The 20625-nt window shown below is 39.7% G+C and overlaps 1 protein-coding gene across 5 annotated transcripts in view; it reads right to left on the bottom strand.

The window, feature by feature from the left end:
* The window catches only part of cdk5rap2 (CDK5 regulatory subunit associated protein 2), a 40983-nt gene extending 24367 nt beyond the window's left edge, over positions 1–16616 (bottom strand). For 2 of the 5 annotated variants that reach the window (XM_085359905.1, XM_085359907.1), the window contains exons 1-18: positions 16438–16616; positions 13595–13650; positions 8107–8168; positions 7269–7379; positions 6822–6898; positions 6251–6374; positions 5902–6080; positions 5643–5790; positions 5376–5429; positions 2344–2466; positions 2137–2256; positions 1953–2045; positions 1600–1818; positions 1287–1457; positions 866–976; positions 650–787; positions 375–554; positions 72–266 (exon numbers count right to left, since the gene is read on the bottom strand). In XM_085359905.1, the coding sequence (XP_085216031.1) occupies positions 72–266; positions 375–554; positions 650–787; positions 866–976; positions 1287–1457; positions 1600–1818; positions 1953–2045; positions 2137–2256; positions 2344–2466; positions 5376–5429; positions 5643–5790; positions 5902–6080; positions 6251–6374; positions 6822–6898; positions 7269–7379; positions 8107–8168; positions 13595–13650; positions 16438–16490 (2214 nt within the window). In that variant the 5' untranslated portion in view covers positions 16491–16616. Of the gene's footprint in view, positions 1–71; positions 267–374; positions 555–649; positions 788–865; positions 977–1286; positions 1458–1599; positions 1819–1952; positions 2046–2136; positions 2257–2343; positions 2467–2604; positions 3689–5375; positions 5430–5642; positions 5791–5901; positions 6081–6250; positions 6375–6821; positions 6899–7268; positions 7380–8106; positions 8169–13594; positions 13651–16437 lie in introns of those variants that run through there. The other 3 variants (XM_085359906.1, XM_085359908.1, XM_085359909.1) reach the window with 2 other exon arrangements.
* Positions 16617–20625: the final 4009 nt, after the last annotated feature.

The raw sequence follows: 20625 nt of genomic DNA, 5'->3' as shown, positions 1-20625 counted from the left end.
AAGAGTCAAAGTTAATAGTGTTAGCGTTGTTTGTGCACACTCTGTCGTGCCCTGTTGTCATAAATGCTAACCTTCAGAAGTTGGTCTTTGCTGCTAATTGTAGCAAACAGGCTTTCTACAGCACTCTCATTGTCAGCAACCAGTCTTTCCCTGGCCTTGACAGCTTCAGCCAGCATGGCTTCTGTGACCTTTAACCTTTGGCCCATCTGTTCAGCCAGATCACGCGCATGGCTCTGTGACTGGTTCAGCAATGATTCAGACATTTGCTACGGACAGAGGGGGGAAAAATAAGCACTGAAATACAAATGACATAAACCAGAACAGTAAAAACTATAAGGAACCTGGCCTTAATGAGTGACTATTTGTCAGCCAACCTCCATATCCTTTGTCTTGCCCTCCAGGGAGAGCTGCAGCTGGCTAATGATGGAGTCCTTCTCCCTCAGTGATCTGTTCAGGTTGTCTTCCACATCTTGCTTGGCTCTTTGAAGGTTCTTTAGGGTACTTGCAAGATGCTGCAGCTCTGCATCCTTCTCCTTAATCAGACTGTCAAAATTCTGCAAAGAAAGGAGTAGAAAGGAGTATGCATAACACTTAATCACAACTATGTGATTATCAATCAATAGAAAAGATCCCAGTTCCGGATACTTACATTGATAGTTTCTTCATTATGAGACAGCAAGTTGTTGAGTCTTTCTAGGTCTCTTTCTTTTTCCCTTAGTAACAGCTGCAGGTGGTGTATCTCATTGTCTTTTTCTTCAATAGCAGCAAATTTCTCATCAAGTGCTTGCTGTAAGAGAACAAACAAACATGTCAGAAACCAGGCAAAGTCACCATGGTTAAAAGATTGCAGTGAAGGAATACCCACCTCCAAAGCCTTCTCCTTTTCTTTCAACCTTTGCCGCAGTTTGGAGAGAATACTGTCGTTACTTCCTGGACTTTTGCTCTGCTCAAAGTCTCTGACCATGTTCATGTATTCCTGACAAACACATAAAAACAATGTTACTAAATACACCGCACTCAGAAGAACTGGATGTCACTTTGGAGCACCAACTTCTCTTTGGCTCCGATTGCTTTCATGACATGCTTATAATCCAGCTGACAGGCTTTGCTGCTAGCTAACTGCTCTCCTATGATTACTGTTTTATCATGTGTGGTGGCTCGAAACAGCAGTAATGGGCTAAAATTCAATTTTTACACATACTTAGGCTAAGTAAAAAAGGAAGCAACTCATTTTTTTATCTTTTGAGCTAAAGTCTGTCTGCATAAGTTTAGTGATGATGTGTCACCTGTAGCTGCTGCTCTTTATCAGCCAAGGTGGATGTGAGACGCTGGATGGTGACCTCATGGGCCTGCAGCTTTGTTTTGGTTTGGTCCAGCAGCTCTTGGTACTGCTGCTCCAGAGCACTCTCCCTTTCCCCGATCTCCCCACTCAGCTTTTTCAGCTGATTGTGTAAATCCTTGTGGAGGAAATTATAATAATGTCACACAAAAGTCAATATTTAAACAGATAATGAAAAATCAACACAACAACAAAACGATTAAGAGGAGAATGCCTGCTCGTTTTATTGTGGATACAGTCCTGTCATCCTCCTATCTTACATTAAGCGCTTTGTCTCCTTTCTTTTTCTGTTGTTGCAGGTCCTCCAACTCCACCTCAAGCTGATCCTTTGCCTGCTGTAAGTCAGCCAGCTCTTGCTCCTTCCTATCCAGTGCTCGCTGCAGTTTTTGGGCTTCAAGCACCTTGGTGTGGTGTTCCCCCTGTAATTGGGCCAGCTCTGTTTGCTTTTCCATTAATAGGTTTTGGTGTTCCTCTGCTCCCTGAAGGAGAAAAAAAATATTGACTTCTATCTGTTTAAGGCACATATAGAGCAGGGTACACATTGTGGTAACAGTATTATGAGGAATGTCTTTGTATAAAGTTTGGTTCTATATAAAAGGTGTATATAACATACCTGGTATTTCTGCAGTTGGGCTTTATGTGCTGCATCTCTAGCTTTGGCTAAAGCATCATCTCTGTCCTCAATCTCATGACACAGCTCAGCAATCTGCAATACAAAGACAGACAGGTTGGGCCTGAAACTTTGCATAATACAGAGAAGAGATACAATGACAATAACAAAGTAAATAATAAATTACCTCTTTTTCCTTTTCTCTGAGGACCTGAGTGAGTCCCTGGATGGTTTTATCTCGCTTTAGAGCATTTTTCTTCTCAGAGTTTAGTTCATTCTCCTTCTCCTCTAACATCACTGACAGAGTCTGTTTACATGAAGCAGTTAGTGATTTCATACAGAGTAATAGATTAATACAATTTAGGGATATTTAATAGAGGAACATGTGAACTACCTTGTTCTGATTCTGGGAATCTTCCAGGGTTTTTGCCAGACTCTCACTGGTGCTTTTAACCAGGTTCAGCTCGTCCGTCAGCAGCTTATTGATCGACTCCAACTGATTAACATCACTCTTCTTCTTAGCAAGAGAACACACAAACAACAGAACAGGAGAAATTAATTAGAGAAGTGTGTTTATCAACAAAGGTACTTGGGACAGATCATTACCAGTGCTACAGTGGTTTGCATAGATGGTGGGATTACTGAAATGAACTACCTTCACTCTGACAGGAGTGTATTCATCATCAAATTCCTCAGAAAGGTCATGCAGAGACTTCAGATCTACTCTATGTTTGCGCTTGGCTTGGGTGCTGACAGAGCCAGCATTTAACCTCTTCAAGACAGGGATGTGACATCCTGCTGGGGCAGACACCTGCTGCTTTGAGATGCAGCGCAGGACCTGAATCAGGTCAGAGATCACCGAAGGTTGACTTGAGGATCTTTGGAGCAGTGCTCTGGCCTGAGCCTTTCCTCCCGAGTCATCAGTGGCCCCATACCTTGCAAAAAACACCCTGGCCTCTCTCAGTTTTCGTTTGAGCGGAGGATCTGTCGGGGTGTCTGAGGAAAGCTCTCGATTCAGTGACTGCAGTGATGTGGAGCGGCGGCTGAATCCGGGTCTAGCCAAGGTTCCCTTACGCTGAATCAGGTCAAGGTACATACTTTGAGAATGGTGGCGTGTGCCCCGGAGCCCAAAACTTCTCATAGTGCTGTCCAGCCCCGCCCCTGATCCCAGCCTACTGCTCCTTAAGCTCAAACGTCCGGAGAATGCCCCTTTACTGACAATCCTATCCAGACTCACACACCTTCTCATGCGATTCTCCACATAACAACTTTCCCGGAACTGCAGTCCTTCATGAGCCACCTGACATGCAGCTTCATCATCAGGACTGCGGACCCCAGAAGAACTGAGCAAAGCCTTGGAGCTTGCATTTTCCCTCTCACTGCGCTCTGGGTTGTTTTTGTTGTAGATGTGCACGATGCACTGGATAAGGTGTTCCTTCTCTGCTTGCAGCTTTTGGATCTGATTGCCATGTTCCTCCTGCAGTTTGCCGATGTTTATATCAAACTGCACAACCTTCTCCAACCGGAACACACATTTTCCACAGAGGAACTCTCCATGCCCGTCACGAGTCACCTCTCTCCCCAGCACATGGGACAGGATGACTTGTAGCTTCCTCTTTCCCGATGAGCTGAAAATCCAGCGACACTGGCTTCCCACCAAACGGACACCACATATGCGACATGGATCCCTCATGGCACCTTAGATCTTCCACACTCGCCCACTTAAACTGAGTCCAAGAAATCTGTCAGTGACACACCAACTGTCTAGTGACTTAATGGCCATCAGCTCGCCAGACAGAGCCATCTATCATGTTCTCTCAATACACCAGCAAGCGTAGCACAGAGGAGAAAGACTGAGAGCAAAGCACTGTAAGCCCTAAGCCTCAATAATCCCCGCTCCCGCCTCTATTCCACTCTCCCTCATGCATGCAATCAAATCAACAAATCCTCTAGGACTGCTGCAGTGATCTGTGTTAGGGCCCATGCCAGACCATCTCTAGAAAACACTCTCCCAAATACCTTAAAAAAGGCATCAGACACAAAAGCTGGCACCAAGCAGGTAGTGATGGCATCAGCCAATCACTCTGATAGAGCTGATCCTTCCTGGCAGTACATGGAAGATTTAAGATTACAGAGTACTTTCTGGTGACCGTTACTTTGCAATATTCCATTACATCTTTAACTTACAAAAAGTCAAGCATCAAGTCTGTCAAGCATCCCTGATAAACAGGTTTTTCCCCAGTGTTGCAAAATCCTTTACAATGAATGGAGCACATTCAACTGTTTAGCCACAGCTCATGAACACCTCTTGCCTACACCATTTTTCCACTTACTAAAGAAAGAAAGCCAATAACAATCCCCGGAGGAAGCGTCTTCAGACAGCAAACTAATCCAGCCTTAACCCTATGGCCCGAGTCTTACGCCAACGCCTAAAGAGGAACCATGGACACTGCCCAGCTAACAGCTTTCTATTTTACACGTCAGCAACACAGCAGCCTGCACAACACTGTGATTAAATGAGACACATTCTCTCTACGCAGTCATTGCTTCTAAGTGGATAAAATATGCATTTGATATTTAACATCTGTGCAACACTAAAATACATCACTTTACCACCATAATTAATTATTTTTGTTTGACATTTCAATGTTAAAAAAAGCAAGTGTCAACTTAGTACTAGTAGCATCATTAGTCAAAGGCTTTACAACCAGCCACTTCACAGATGCATTTTTTTACACTTTACTAGATGCAAACTTTCAGCTTTTTAAATGAAGCTTAAGTTTTTTTGTGAAATTGTCAGAAATACTACAACAAAAGTAATAACACCTTCACACTAGAACAGGGAATTCATTTGAAAAAAAGAAATATGGAAAAAAAAAAGAATCCTAGACACACATTTTACACATTTCAACTATCAAACCAGCAACAGATGCAGAGAAAAGTTTCTGTGAGCTTAAATGATCTGACACATGAAATGATTGTTAAACAAAAAAAGCTTTCTGTGTGTGGCTTACCTATTACAACAAAGCAAAATAACAAGGCAGGAACACATACAGCAAAAAAAGGTACTTTTGGCTGCTCTCTTATTTCCCAAGGGGTTACCACAGCAGCTGGATCTGCATGTTTTGATCTGGCATAGATTTTTAGGGCAGATACCCTTCCTCATGCAACCCTCCTGTTTATTCAGACTTGGAACCAGCGTTAGTAATACAACATCTTGTGACCACCCTGAGCTATGAGTGGGGACTTTTGGTGTGTAAGGCAAATGTGTTAACCATTACACCAGGAAGCAAAGGAAGAATGAAAGCTCTAAAAAAGTTTAAGAATCAGACAAAAAACAGGAAAGAGATTCTAAGTAGCCAACTGCAGTCTGTGCCATTGCAGAGTAGTTTAAGGTAGTTTGTTCTGTATCAAAATAAAACCAACCTGATGGTCCGGCTGAGTTTTATCTCTCTCTCTATCAAGCTCGTCCCTCAGTGCCTGTAAACAGTGAGAGTTCACTTAAATATTGCTTCATATTGGAAGAAGTGTAGAAACTAAGTAAACATATTCAAAAGTATTTAAGTAGCCTATTATTGCTGTAAATGACAAAAACTAAATATATGCACAAAACCAGTAAGCAACTGATCTCTGAGGCATCACTGAGAAAAACCTCTTAAATTTCACATCTTTATGAACATGTAAGCTTCTCACCTTAAGCTCTTGATCTTTATCAGCTATAAGAGCAGATAGCTGTTTAACAGTGTCGGCCGATGGAGCATCTGTCTGCCTGTCTCTGCTGTTTCTCTGATGGATCACAGCATCCTGGTTCTTTAAAGTGATCTTCAGCTGTTCAATGATACTGGGATGAGTAGAAAATGTTGAAAATGCTAAGGTTTTTCTCCAAAAATATATTTTTCAGTATATACACATAGTCTGCTTTTTTTTTTGGTTTGTTTTAATTTGTCCCTACTTGTCTTTCTCCTGCAGAGCCTGCTGCAGATCTTTGACGGGGCTGAGGACTGGACCAGTGGTTAAAGTGCTGGGTGGACCCAAGGCTTGGAGCTGCTTCTCCATGTTTATATTCTTAAGTTTCTCCTGCTCAGCGATAGCGGCCATCTTTTCAACCTCTTCCTCTGCTGTTCGTAAACACTGCCATGATGTAAAAATGCCAAAAAACACAAAAGGCAACACAATTATCACCAAAACAAGTGAAACTAACAGCAGACACAATTTGGCTAATATGAGCACTGAACCAAACAAAATATACACAGTGAACTGCAATATCAGGATTTGAAAATTAGCGCTATAATGTCACTCACCTGTTCTAGGTCAGCTATCCTCTTGCTAAATGCATCTCTGAGTGCATCCATCTCCCTCTGAGCTTGCTCTTTCACACGCTGGGGTTCTCCCGATTCTCGGCCAGCCAGACTCTCCAGCGCTTTACTGATGAGCAGTCACGTACAAGAATAAGTTTATCAGCCTACATATTTCTTAAATACTGACTCGCATTACTTTGTGCTGCCATTTATGTATGTCTGAACCAGTGTTAATTTTGTTGACCGATAAGGTTTTGTTTTTTTTCTTCAGACAAAAACAGAGCGACAACTATTTCGCGAACAAAAGTACTAACACTTTTGTCAACAAATAAAAACCAGATAAATTATCAAAAAGAAACGAGATCCAATCAGAACTAATTAAGTTGTGTCAAAATGCGGGATGAGTTGGGAAGTAATCCAATCAGCAATGATCTAAATTATAACTAAAACTAAGTGATGTTTTAGTGAAAAGACTAAACGTCAATCAAAAAAAATCATACTGTCAAAATTAACACTGGTCTAAATGGCATCATGTGTGACTAGCAAAAAACCGAATTAAGAGAATGACACATACGATGCAGACACGAGTAACTCTTGTTTCTCTGCGAGCTCTCTCTTCATCGACTCCAACTCCACCTTCAGCTCAATATTCTATAAACAGACAAAATTTCAGTAAAAACCTCCCATCTGGAGTCATCTCAAACACCAAAGCACAAAAACAAGGCTGGGGAAGCTTCCTCTTAAAGATGACATTTTTTAAATGACACTTTGGGTTAAATGTGCTCACTTAAACAAAGCTGCCACCATAACAATAGTTGAAAAAAGACAAGACAGCTGTTCCAAGGTCATGAATGCAAGATGCTGGCTGAATAAAATCCAGCTGCTGTTGCTCATGTTGTGATCTCATTTCAAAATTGAGGGGAAACACTGAGTCACATGAAGCTTTGCAGGGAGTGGTGTCAGACAAATGTAAGACATTCAGAGTAATGCACGTTTTGTAACACTAAAATAAATACAACACCGTTCTGAATATGTCCTCAGTGGAGTCGTCACATTTCTGCTGCATGCGCTCCTCCATGAAGTAAATGCGCAGCTTCAGGTTAAAGTTCTCTTTCTTCAGAGCTGTGATTTGCTGGGGATCAATGTAAAAAAAACAAACCATAAATATGCAATCAGGCAGTTGAACAACTGATGCATTTCTAACTTTCATCGAGCTGCAATTTAATTTGCATTTCCTTGATTTATTTTAAATGCAAAGAAAACAAGTTGAGAGAAAGAATTGGGCTCAAAGAAGAAATATGAGCACTTCATTTATCAAAAAAAAAGCTACCCGACATGTTTACACTGCAGAAAGGGGCCGTGTGTGTATAGTTATTTTTAAAATGCTTATGTGTGTGAAGTAGACTGTGCATCATTGTGCTCTAGGCTCAGAACAGCATACATCTGGTAGTGGGGGTTGGGTGGACAGTCAAAGGGAGGAGTCAGAACTCTGAACCCCTTTGTAAAAACCTCTAATCATGCAGGCCAGACAGCACGGGCCCGAAATTTTCAAGCAAGCATTCCAATCAAATGCTGAAATATTGACTTCAGCCCACCTCAATCCTCCTTCTCCTCCTCTTGCACAAAAACTGCATCACTAAATTTCCTTAAATGGTCAATGTGGTTTGGTTTTCGGCTGAATGGAGAATCAGGTTTTTATCCTGTTTGTTGTACAGGAGGGAGAGTTGACTGCCTCATCCAGACAGCTTATTCTCTGAAGCTACTCGTTAAAAAGCTGTAAATATACAACTTACTGCAAGAAGACAGTATCACCACCTATACGCAACATACAGAACAGAAAGTTGACAGAAATCACTTACATTCTCATAGTCCTTCATGGTGAGAGCTTTAACAGGGGACATTTTTTCAGGGAAGGATGGAGCTGTAAAAACATCAAGAAAGCAGTTTTACTAAAACGAGTCACAACTGCAAGTATAGGCTGCATAGCTCAAAGAATCTCTCCTGCTTTCAAGAATAAGTCATACTTGCTGCTTTCACATATATCCTCACTCTGTTTATGTTGGAGAGATAAGAGACACAGAAAGGAGTTTTCACTGCACAGGCATCAGAGATGGACGAGCTCCCTGAGAGTTGCCCTGTTTAGACCAGTTGAAACAGCTTACAGCTGATCATGTAACACTAGTCAACAACAAATTTCACAACACAAACTCCTGATTCATCATTTGCTGCTGCTTCACAATAGGGCTGAACGATTATGGAAAATAATCTAATTGCGATTTTTTGCCCCAATATTGCGATTGCGATGCGATATGTGATTATTTTTTAAGGTATTTGTCTTCTGTATTATTAAACAAAGACAAGCAATACATCATATAGTATGGCCAATACTATATTACATTAATTTTAAACTGTTCTTTCCTGGAAGACAGACCTCTGTTATGATGACATGAGGTGATGCATGAATTGATGACTGACATTTTTATTTAACTTCTTCAATCACAACAGTATATTTGAACATACACAATAGTTTACTTTTAGCTTACAAACATCTGAGCATAAAGTGCTGACAAGGAACCCTGGTGTAAACATTAAAATGAAAGTCAGTACAATGTGCAGATTGCAGAAATATACATAAAAAAAATCAGTGGCTTTACCACACTCAGTTTTTCGACATCTGTGAACTACTAGACAGTCATTCAATTAAAAAATAATATTAAATAAATAAAACTAATAAATAAAAAATACACACATCTTACTGATCTCTGCAGTCAGTAACATTACACATAAAGTGCAAACATAATAGCAATTGTATAAACACACACACAAACACGCCTTTAAAGTTTAAAGGCGTGAAATCGGACGGTCTAGCCTTCTGATTAGCTAATCAGAAGGCTAGTTCTGATTAGCGTCACCGCTGTCTCGGTGGAGTTTAATAAACTCGGCCGTCTGCTTCTTGCTATCTAAAATATAACCAGACACTGGTGTAAATTCTCGACTGTCTCATACTTCTGTTTAATAAGTTTTCTGTTTGACGTTTAGTCAGCTGTGTGAAAACCAAGGAGGAACCCACCCGGGGGATTAATAAAGTTTTATTTTATCTAATCTAATAACTTTAATCTCAGCCAAACCGATTTACTCACGAACAAACAAAACACTGAAAAAAGCCCAACAATAACATTTTTAGGTTGTCTAAGTGACTTATATATTACGTTTAACCCGAGCAGCGAAACTCCGCGGTGATCTGAAAATGATGTGCCGGGAGTTGTGCCGTTCTCGGCCGCATCAGTAACCCTCGAGCTCCCGGCTAGCTGTCGAGCTGGTGGGTAGCAGACGCCTCTGAAAACGTCGAAGCACTTTTGCAAATATGGGATATCTTGATAAACCGAGCAGATATTTGATGTTTACACAACTACTTTCTCGCCTGAAAATATGTTAAAAGTTTATTTTGTGACCCAGAAAGATTAGTATGAGTAATTTTAAAACTTAGTAGCGGCCGCCATTGCTGGAAACTGGAGTTTGGCTGGGCCGCGCTATGAATTCTGGGATATGGTAGTAATTTGGACAGCCTTCGGCGCGTCGCTGTGACGTAATCGGTCTACAAATGCGGCCTCAGGAGGATGCAGCCCATGAATTGTATAATATAATCGCAGTATAATCGCAGCCTTTGCGGTTAGAAAATTGCACTTGATCATGTCGCGATATTATCGCAAATGCGATATATCGTTCAGCCCTACTTCACAAGACAGCCTCCGTCACACATCACTCTTAAAGTACTACTTACTTGTTTATGTTCACATTATTTCAAAAGTTTAGAGAAATTATGTTGATTTTTGTTGCCTAGTGTATTCAATGAAAACATAGCTCTGAAGCTCTATAGTGGGGTTTATTATTATGGTAAAACCATTAGCTGTTTTCACACATGCACAGTCTGGTTTAGTTCCAACCTGATTCTTCTGACATTTTCAGGAGTTCATTCAAAAATATACTTCAGGACGAGCTTTATTTTACTGGATTTTTCACTAAGATATAATTACTGCTTAATTACTTCAAACTACTGCAGCAAACAAACACTAAATTAGCTTTCTTAAAACATTAATGCACCGTTTACTTCATTAGGGTTTTTTTTCTCCAAATAAAATACTACTTATGACATTGTGGGTGTCCATCCACTCATAAGAGCGTCCATTCATTTCCTAATAAAGATTTGTTATTAGGAAAGCTGTGGACAGCTCCAAGACTTGATAAACACTCAATAACTATGGACTCCTCTAAAACTGAATGGAGATGTGAAACGAAGTTAATTGATGTCTGCAGAGCAGCGGAAGGCTAAAAAAAGATATCAAAGTGCGTTCAACATGCAATTTCCTCTGTCTGAATTGTCATTAAGAAATGGCAGTTAAGGGAAACTGTGGGAGTCAATAAAAGCTCAGGAGGAGAAAAGCTTTCTGACAGGATAAAAAATTCTGGGCAGAAAGGACAAGGAAACCTTCAGTTTCGCTGCAAAATGCATGTAACAGGGATATACTCAGTGGTAAATTCTTTTGTGCCTTTCAGCTCTTTTGTAGACTATTTCTGAACACAGAGCCAGCACAAAATTGATGTGACCTTCAGATAAACACTGGCTGCTGCCAAAGGCAAAAGTCATTTCATTCGTATAGTCAACAAGGCTGATATTAATGCTCAGCCTATATTAGTGCATATTTAATGTGCAGTGGTTTAGCTTTAGTTGACCTGTTCACACTTTACTGGTGTTGATGCACCAACAGCAAACAAGAAAGAATTATTAAAGCTTAGGAAAAAAAGAAAACAGACGAATCTGTACGATTCTGGATGTAATGCTATCTCTAAACTATCAGCTACTGTCTCACAGTCATTTAGCTTTCTGATTAGATTATTTACAGTTTCTCTACATTGGTAAACAATGATCGGGACAAGGAACAGGAAGGCTTCAACTCGATATCTGTTATGCAAATATTTGGCTACAGCGGAAGCCCCAAAACACTGGCCACGGTCCCCAAAGGCCAAGTTAGGAAACAGTTGAGTTCCAAGACTGCATAATGACTAAAAGTATAGTTACATAAAAAGAGCACTTGTGATACCAGAAAGATTGCACAGACAGAGAGAAGAAAGGAATCCACTAAGTCAGTAGTGTCAAACTCCAAGCCTCGAGGGCCGGAGTCCTGCAGGTTTTAGATAACACCCTGGGTCAACACACCTGAATGAAATGATTAGCTCACTACCAGGCTTCTAGAGAACTTCAAGACATGTTGAGGGGGTAATTCAGCCATTTGAATCAGCTATGTTGGATCAAGGACACATCTAAAACCTGTAGGACACCGGCCCTCAAGGCCTGGAGTTCAACACCTGTCCTGTGCACTAAGTATTAGCAAAATCTGGACGCAAACATCATCCAATCAGTCAATTCAAACTAAAAAAAACATCACAGAAGCCATTATATAACTGAAAGTTTGCCATAAATATAGCACAAGCTTAAGCTTATTTGTTTGACTGCACAATCACCTAACCTGAACATGAATACATCACTCCATGAAGTTATGTGCACAAAAAGTCTGGGGAAAAAAAATCATTTACTAGCTGCAAAAAACATTTGCAATATCTGCTATTTACATATCGTGCATGCCAGAGTTATTTCTGTTATTTGTTTTCAAGTATTTAAGTGAATAAAAGGTAACGGCGCCTTATCATTTTAGGAATGCGGTTTGTTTTGAATATGGAAGCCTATCCAAACCTATGGATTCATCTATAAAACTGTTGTGATGTTTAAACATCTGCAGGTGCTGCTGAAAAAATGTATTTCACTTTATTTCAGATATTAAAACATTTGCTAACAAGAACAGTCGTTTTATCCAGTCGTCAAAACAGTGTTATTGTTTGTGTCTGTCTGAGCACTGCAAAACAGTCGGAATATAGGTCAGATGCTGACCTATTAGGGCTGCTCAATTAATCGAATTTTAATCACGATTACGATCTGGGCTTTCAACGATCATTAAAAATGACTGAGCCGATTATTAGCCCCTCCCTAATTTATCCGCGACACCTTAAAGGCCGGTCCGTGAAAATATTGTCGGGCATAAACCGGTCCGTGGCGCAAAAAAGGTTGGAGACCGCTGATTAAGAGGACCCGAGGGAAGCTCGGAAAGCTAAGCAGAAGTTATTTGGAGAGTGACTGCCGTTGGTTGAAAAGAGAGTTTAAAAAAAAAAAAAAACTTCAGTGGTGTTGCACACTATTTTATATTTTTTTTAAAAGTCATTGTTAACCCTTTAAAGCCGGTCAGAGCAGTAAGCTCCGTTTTGCGTAACTATTGTTAAATCCCTGTAGAACCTGAACTGTGTAAGCTAGCGCAATAATTTGTTTTGCATATGAAACCGGAGGAGTTGTACTTACATCTGATGCCATCAGCTTGTCCTCGGTCACGGTTTCGTTCCACATATAGCTTTGCAAAAATTGCATAAAAAGCGCTTGCAGGAACAAAAACATAATATTCCAGAAACACGCTTTGCCGTTCCTATCAGCTGTTCGTAACACTTCCCACAGTGAAATGATGCACATGCTGTTTTCTTTGCAAATCTGCATCATAGGATTGTTTTTTGTTTTTCCTGCAGTATATAAAAATTGCTGTATCTCCAAAATAAAACTATGAAGACACTCAAAATAAATTTCCTGTTGTTGTAAACTATTTTTTGCAACTTTATTGTATTTAAAGTTTTGAGGGATAAGCCTCTTAAATTTCTCCAAGTAGAAATATATGTAAACAAAACAAAAGCGATTTTCAATTTTTTCTGTAGTTTATTGCACTTTTTTGCAATTTATGTAATTACTATGGACTTAATGCATACATATTATTAAAATATGGGCTATAACAGTTGTATTGATGTATAGCAACTTGAAATGCTCCCACAAATGGCACTACAGCATGTAAAAAAAATAATATAAGCTCTGGTGGACTTGGTTCTATAGTAGGTCTTAAAGGGTTAAATAAATATCGTCAAATAATCGTGATCTCAATTTCAGTGAAAATAATCGTGATTATCATTTTTGTCATAATCGAGCAGCCCTATGACCTATATCTATAAATTAACCATTTATTGGCTTGTGTGTATAAATCTAACTCTGTGTATATTTTTGGCATACATCAAGAAGAAAGTATAAATGGGATTAGCTTATTATCATCATCCAGCTATTCCCTCATCGCAGCTCTGAAAACAAAAGCCATGGGGTGGGTGACAGCAATGATTCAGCAATGGCATTAATTAATACACATGAGACGAACACACCTGAGCATGAAAAATGAACAGGGAGGAGAACAAAAGAGAATCTTACTGTACCTGACATGCTGTCTGCAGAAAATTCTTCAGCACCTATGGAATCAGGCAGCCGGCAGCTGGGGACACAATCATTTGTTATTCATGCAGCCGAGTCACTATGAATATCTGACTAAATATCACTGTCACACTCCCAACATATTTAACAAAAAAAACCCGCAAATTTAAAAAAAATAAAAAGAACTAAAGCTCTCAAACACAGCAGACACCGATTCATGTGTTTCAGAAAAACACAAATTCATGATGTTCACACATTACTCACGCTGGCCAGTTCCACTGAGCCCCAAGGATGCTCCATAAATAGCTTAAGAATGACTCTCTGCCTTATTTACATCCACTATGGTAGAGCTGCCTTTCTGTGTGTGTGTGTGTGTGTGTGTGTGTGTGTGTGTATGTGTGTGTGTGTGTGTGTGTGTGTGTGTGTGTGAGAGAGAGAGAGAGAAAGAGAGAGAGAGAGAGACCATGTGCCAGTGGCAGCCTGGAAGACAGAGAAACCAATGGATGGAGATGGCTTTCATTTGTGCACAAGCAGAGCACTGTGGCTCTGATCAGCTAAGCGTCAGACAGTGATGGGACGGTGGCGTCACTCACTGACACAGTATAATACACCAAACACCAGCAACACACACATCTGGAACCAGGAATGCACCGCTACACCACAACCGGGCATACCAATAACTATCATGTGCATAAACAGGAACATGAACTATCTGGGCCCAGGTTCATGTTCCTCCACCCTGACCGTTGCATGGAATAGCATGAAGTTCAGCAGTGAATAACTTCCTCCAAAACCTCTCTGCATTAGAAAAACCACAGTGCTACTGCTTCTTCGTTGAATTCCCCTGAGTCGATTTACAATTCTAATCAGACAAATATATTAAAATATTTTGTCCAGGTTCAGTCCTTTTCCAGGCTTTCTGCGACTCTGTGGAGACTGAATGTCCCTGCTATAAATAGGCTGTTTATTGCTTCTAAAGTTTCAGACTCAAACACAATGACACTGCTCTTTCCCATCTTTGTTTTGAGGAACGGGTACATTACAGTGATTTAACGAAGATCCGACGTCAACTGAAAATAGTTATTATTATTATAATTTAGAATAGCAAATCACAGCTGATGCAATTCAGCAACCAGAAAACAAATCGGTCAAATACTGCTTGTTCATGTGCATGTGCATGGATAAAAGGAACACAGTATCCCTCCACAAACACACTGAAGGTCGGTAAAACTCTGCTGACAAGTATTGCATCACTGAGGTTTCACATGCCAAGAAAAACCCCTTCCTGTGTAAATGCAGAGGAAGCACTCTACAGCAACAGCGTAAAGCAAGAGCCATAAACACGTAAAACAACTTCCAAAAACAGCATCTCACATTAAACCTTCCCATAAAGAAGCCAAGACATTAACACTGACCCCTTTGAGTGTTTTTGACAGAGTTTTGACAACGGTTCAGTTGTAGTAACCCCTCCAGCACCCAGTGGAAACAATGTAACAGCATGTAAACAGTGACTTCCTCTTTTTCTCACTTTGTTCAGCTGCTACTGGAAATCATGAACGCGGCTAAGCTCACGCACAGTAATTATAAAAAAAACCCCCACAACAGTAAGTCGAGCAAGGTCACAATTTCGAAACTAAAAGACTAAAGTGAGTCGGGTTTCAGAATTACCCAACAATGCACACCACACATATCAGCTGACATCTTGAATTACTGAGGTATGCTTACCACCTGGATGAAAGCTTTTCCACCAAACACAAGCTGTGCCTGGTCCTTAAAAGGGAAACTAACAAGGGGACACTAAACGCATTAAGGCAGAGATGCGAAAACTAGCTTATCTGTAAGAATGAAAAAGAAGCTGTAAACTAGCTACATTGTTCAGCACTACCCAGGAAGAGCACAGTGCAGCAAAGCTAATGATGAACGCTTCACCTACCACAATCACGCTCTTTCTCCACGTAACGGAGAGCACGCGGGAAAAAAGGAAAGGAAATAAATATAAAAATGTTAACTCCTCATTTTGTGACAATAGTGGCAGAGACGCCGCTGATGCGGTCTGACAGTGCTTCTCATAATTTCCGCTTTCTTTCACTCTCTGCATGACAGCTCAACACGTCGTGCTGCCACTCGCGGCAACATCACAGCAACATCGACAGAGCTGAGTATGATTCGTAACCGTGCCACAAGCAGTGGTCAGTACAGAGCATCCTTTCTGGACCAGTGTTCACAGCCTATTAATCCACCCCCCCCTCCCTTCATTGGCATTTTCTTCCCAGCTAAACGAAACGTTACTACCGTTAGGTACGCATTTACTGGACTTCGATGTTAACTGTTTATATGAGTAATATTTTTCCAAATAGTGTGTATGTCAATATGACCTGCTGCAGACAGACAAGCAACTTAAAGTGGGAAAAACTGTGTATATAGCAATTATCTATGGCAATTATATATTTAGTAGCTTTTGTTTTGTTTCCGTTATTTCCCCAGCACATTTTCATAATCAAATCTATATTACAGATGGCTACTACAACATGGAAGCATAATTTTACATGTACGTATGATCCCCTAAATAGAAGATGACCTAATATTGCTACACCCAAATTATAAAACAGACGTTTCTTGTTAAACCTACAGTAATAAAAGCTAAGCAAAGACATTTTCGCAGACGACTGTTAAAGAACTTCATTTAGTATCGTTGTGTGTCTAAAACAATACAACTCGAGAGCTTTGGTCTCATAGGCAGGCCCAAGCAGCGGTAACTATGTAAAATATTGTTTTCAGAAGAGCTAAAACATACAGTAACGCTCATACACGCTAGCGTTAGCCCGCTAGCTTTTGTTGACTGTTTTACCTTCCGTTGATGTCAACTGGGAGCGTCACATCGTCCCCCACGACGGAATCCATAATTGTGGTTCACTTATTGTTTGTTCTCGCCAAAGCAATATATCATTTTACCGACTGGACGCAGTGTAAAGTTCAAAAAGCGGGACGGAATTCAAAATAGTCCAGGCTACCGCCATCATGATATGGTAAACGTCACCATTGTGCACGTTGGAAACTGGTGCTGCCTTTAGGCGCTGCAGGAAATATTTGTAACGAAACCTAGCCTGTGATACACCGAAATGATTAGTATTATGATGTAAAGTTACAACAAGCCAGACTGTGTTTTCTTCTTATTTTAAGCTTCATGTTAACATTAGTTCAAAATACAGTTAGGTTCAAGATAATTATTGCTAATGACCTCAAAGTGGGGATATTTTTTCGAGCAGGTCGAAAGGCAGCACGGAGCTGGGTGGATATAGAGACAAAGCGATTGGCCAAAGCAAACACCGTGGGAAGGTTCATAAAGGCTCAAAAATACACACGCTGTCAGCTTGGATGTTTTTTTTTTCCAACTGTCATTCAGCCAAAGGTATATTTCTGTGCTCGACAACTCCATTATTGGAAAAGACGACTTTTTAATTATATTACCCAATAATCCGTATCCCGTTGACTTAGTATTGATCCAAAACTTCCACTTTGGATCATTACCAAGATTGATCCAAAAGAGAAAGCGCCAGCATTGATCTAAAACTGTAAGTTTGGATCAATGTTGGCGCTTTCTCTTCCCGAGAGCGCATTAAGACTAAACTAATTTTACTAAACTCCAAAAGGAAATGAACCAGATGACAGATTTGTGTGTTTTTCCGCATATTTACTAGGATGGTAAAAACATCCTTTAGGATGATTTATATGTGTGTGTGGTGAGTGGGACGCCGGGTGTGTTGCTTGATGCCGCAGCATAATTAACATTTGCTCCACTAAGTGGGCTAATTACAACATTTAGTTAAACGACCTTACAGTAATGGCTTCAGTCTCTGTATTTTATCGTCCATGCAAGTTCTGAAAAACATCTATGCCCTCCCTTGTGTAAGCATCTGCTGCACATGAAATAAATCAGAGAACAATAGCGACAGCATGTGGTGTAATTCAAAACTTCAGGCTGTATTCATTATTATTATTATTAGTAGTAGTAGTAGTATTAGTATTATTATTATTATTATTATTATTATTATTATCATTATAGCTCAATCTCTAAAGGCTTTCAGTTCTTTGCGTGTCATTTGTTTTGGATTATGTTATTCATTCACATTTTGAGGTGAATTCATACAAACACAAAATGGACTAGAAATCACTAGATTATTTTCTTTTTCTATCAAAGCGCATTAGTGAAGAACGTTTTTCCACCATCAGAGAACTACTTGCTCTAGATTTGGAGGCCAAAATAAACTAATCCCTTTAACTTCTAAGGTTTCAAATATGTGGACATAGAAAAATCATCTGATCATCAGCCGGTCTTAAAATTGAGTAATTACAATCTCACATGAACATATTTATGGGTATTATCATGTCATTATCTAAAATGAGGGCGGCTGTGGCTCAGGTGATTGAGGGTGTCATCTACCGATCTCTCCCTGGCTCCTCCTGTCCATATGCTGAAGCATCCTTGGGCAAAGTACTGCATCCATCAAAGTGTGAGTGTGTGAATGTTAGATAAACAGTGAATAGATATAGATAAAAAAACACTGTATGAATGTGTGTGTTATTGGGTGAATGAGACTTTTAGTAGGAAGCACAGTGAATGCTCAAATTGAATAAAGGCTGGTATATAGATACCAGTCCATTTGCCAATTATTTATTTAAGAAAAACTAAGCCAAAATACAGAAGTGGTGTGAGATTCAATACACCTTCACTTTTTCCATTGAATTAGGAGGGTAAGTAGCAGCCTGGTGCTGCTAATCAAATGCATTTGATTAACTGATCATCAAAGGCGTGAGCACCTCTATAAAAACAAACATTTTAGCATTTTGCTCATGAGGAGCATTCAGGTGTGTGTTCACATAATGCCGTGGAGAAAAAATATCATCTATGACAAGAGAAGCGATTATTGCTGCCCATCAGTTTGTGAAGGATTATAAGGTTATTTCCAAATCATTTTACAGTCAGAACAATTATGGAAAATATTCAGGACATGTCAGTCTTACCAGGAGTGGAAGTTCAGCAAATTTACCCCAAAGTTAGACCATACAATCTTCAGAGAAACCGCAAAAAACCTGAACAACTACATCTCAAACTCTAGAGGTTTTAGTTAGCAGGCAGTGCAGTGAGAAGAAGATTGTAGTGATTGTTTGAACGAACACGGCAGCATTGCTGAGGTTTGCATGGTTGCATCTGAACTGTGCAAACCACAAAATGACTGGAACAATGTCTTTTTCAAAGATGACAACAAAGTGGACATGTTTGGCCATAATGCATAACACCATGTTTGGTAAAAACCAAACACAGCATATCAGCACAAACACTTTATATCAACTGTAAAGCATGGTGGTGGACGGGTGATGATTTGGACTACCATGGGTCCAGGGCACCTTGGAGTCACTAAGTGCACCACAAACTCCTCTGTATAGCAAAGTATTCTGGAGTCAAATGTGAGGCCATCTGTCTGACCGCTAAAGCTTGTCTGGAACTAGGTCATGTAAAAGGACAATGGTCCAAACCACAGCAGCAAATCTACAACAGATTGGCTGAAGAAGAAAAGAATCAAGGTGGTGCAATGTTTCAGTCAAAGAGCTCAACCTGGCAGAAATGCTGTGGTTGGGCCTGTGCAGAGAAAAATTCCCTCAAACCTCAAGGAACGGAGGTGATGCCCTCAGTGAGGTCCAGACTTCAAATGGTCACTGACTACAAATTAATTGCATCAAAGTATTAAAGCTGTAAACCCTGAGCCATCAATAATTGTGCAGTTCATTTAGGTTTCTTAAAAACAAAACACATACACACTGATGATGTAGAGGTATTTAAAAAATGATGTATTAAATATGATTAAAAAACCATGATTATCATGGTTAAAAACAATCCCTACATTTGGATTTATGTTACTTTCTGTTCGGAAAATTTTGAGTCTTTAAAAAAATTTATCAGTTTGTTATTTTTTAATTTGTCCAGAGAAGCCACAAGACCATGTCCAGAGGTAAAATGACAAAAATGGTGTCCATGTTCCAATACTTAGGATCCTGAAGGCCTCTACTCAGGTGTGAGCGATGAATCAACTCACCACGGTGTCACCTTGTGGAAAAAGTTACACCCGTCTGGAGTCATATTGCAATGTCGAAACGCTCTATGTGTTTAATTATAGCTAAGTTGTGCAACCAGTGGCCCGAAAAGCCTTTGTGTCCTTATAGTTCAGCACATATAGATTGATGATATAGAGTGTCAATATTGTTTACTGTATGTCAAAGCCACACATTTTTGCAACTTTATTAGGTTGGTAAATAAGTAAAATATGTTTTGCATCACAGCTTATGGCCAATGGTTAAAGTAAAAATCCAGACACAAATTAAAAGTATTTATTTAACAAATGGACACCGAACAATCACTAAAGAGTAGACAGAGAAACGATGAAGGCAACAGAAACCGTCTTGTTCAGAGTTGGAGGACTTACTCGCTGCATTTGGCTGATATTTCCGAAACAGATTTGAATTATAAAGGCAAGAAAAAAACGTTTGTCCAAGTCCTGCGTAAAATTGTGAGGTATTCTTAGCTTCTTGAAATGTCTACAACAGATTTACAAAAGGAAAAGGAAAATAAAATTCACATATTTGCATAATTTCTTTAAAAACACAAGTGATAGAATAGCACAATCCTGGTACAGTACATGTTTGATTATCATAGAGGAACATAACGGAAAAAAAAGTTACAAAAATAAAAGAATTAACATTGCAATAAATTTGTTCTCTGGAGTCCCAAATTTACACATAAAACAAATCTATAAACTCCAAGACCAGTTGGGATAACTGATTTTTCGAAAGTTGTCAGAAAGAGTAGTATTGCTTCAACCAACAGAAACTTGCTTCAGTCAGCAACCACATTAACAACATTAAATAACATTAAATTAGCAAGAGGGGATCCATTGTATACAGCGAGGTTTACACAATTATACACATTTGTGTCCAGCTACATCAAAGAAATGTTTTTTTTAATTAATATTATTATCATTTA

Source organism: Diplotaxodon limnothrissa, linkage group LG7 (genome assembly GCF_057381915.1).
Source record: "Diplotaxodon limnothrissa isolate DT_005_m linkage group LG7, D_limnothrissa_male_GT1.1, whole genome shotgun sequence".
NCBI classification, from domain to species: Eukaryota; Metazoa; Chordata; class Actinopteri; order Cichliformes; family Cichlidae; genus Diplotaxodon; species Diplotaxodon limnothrissa.
This window is presented reverse-complemented; position numbering and strand designations above follow the sequence as displayed.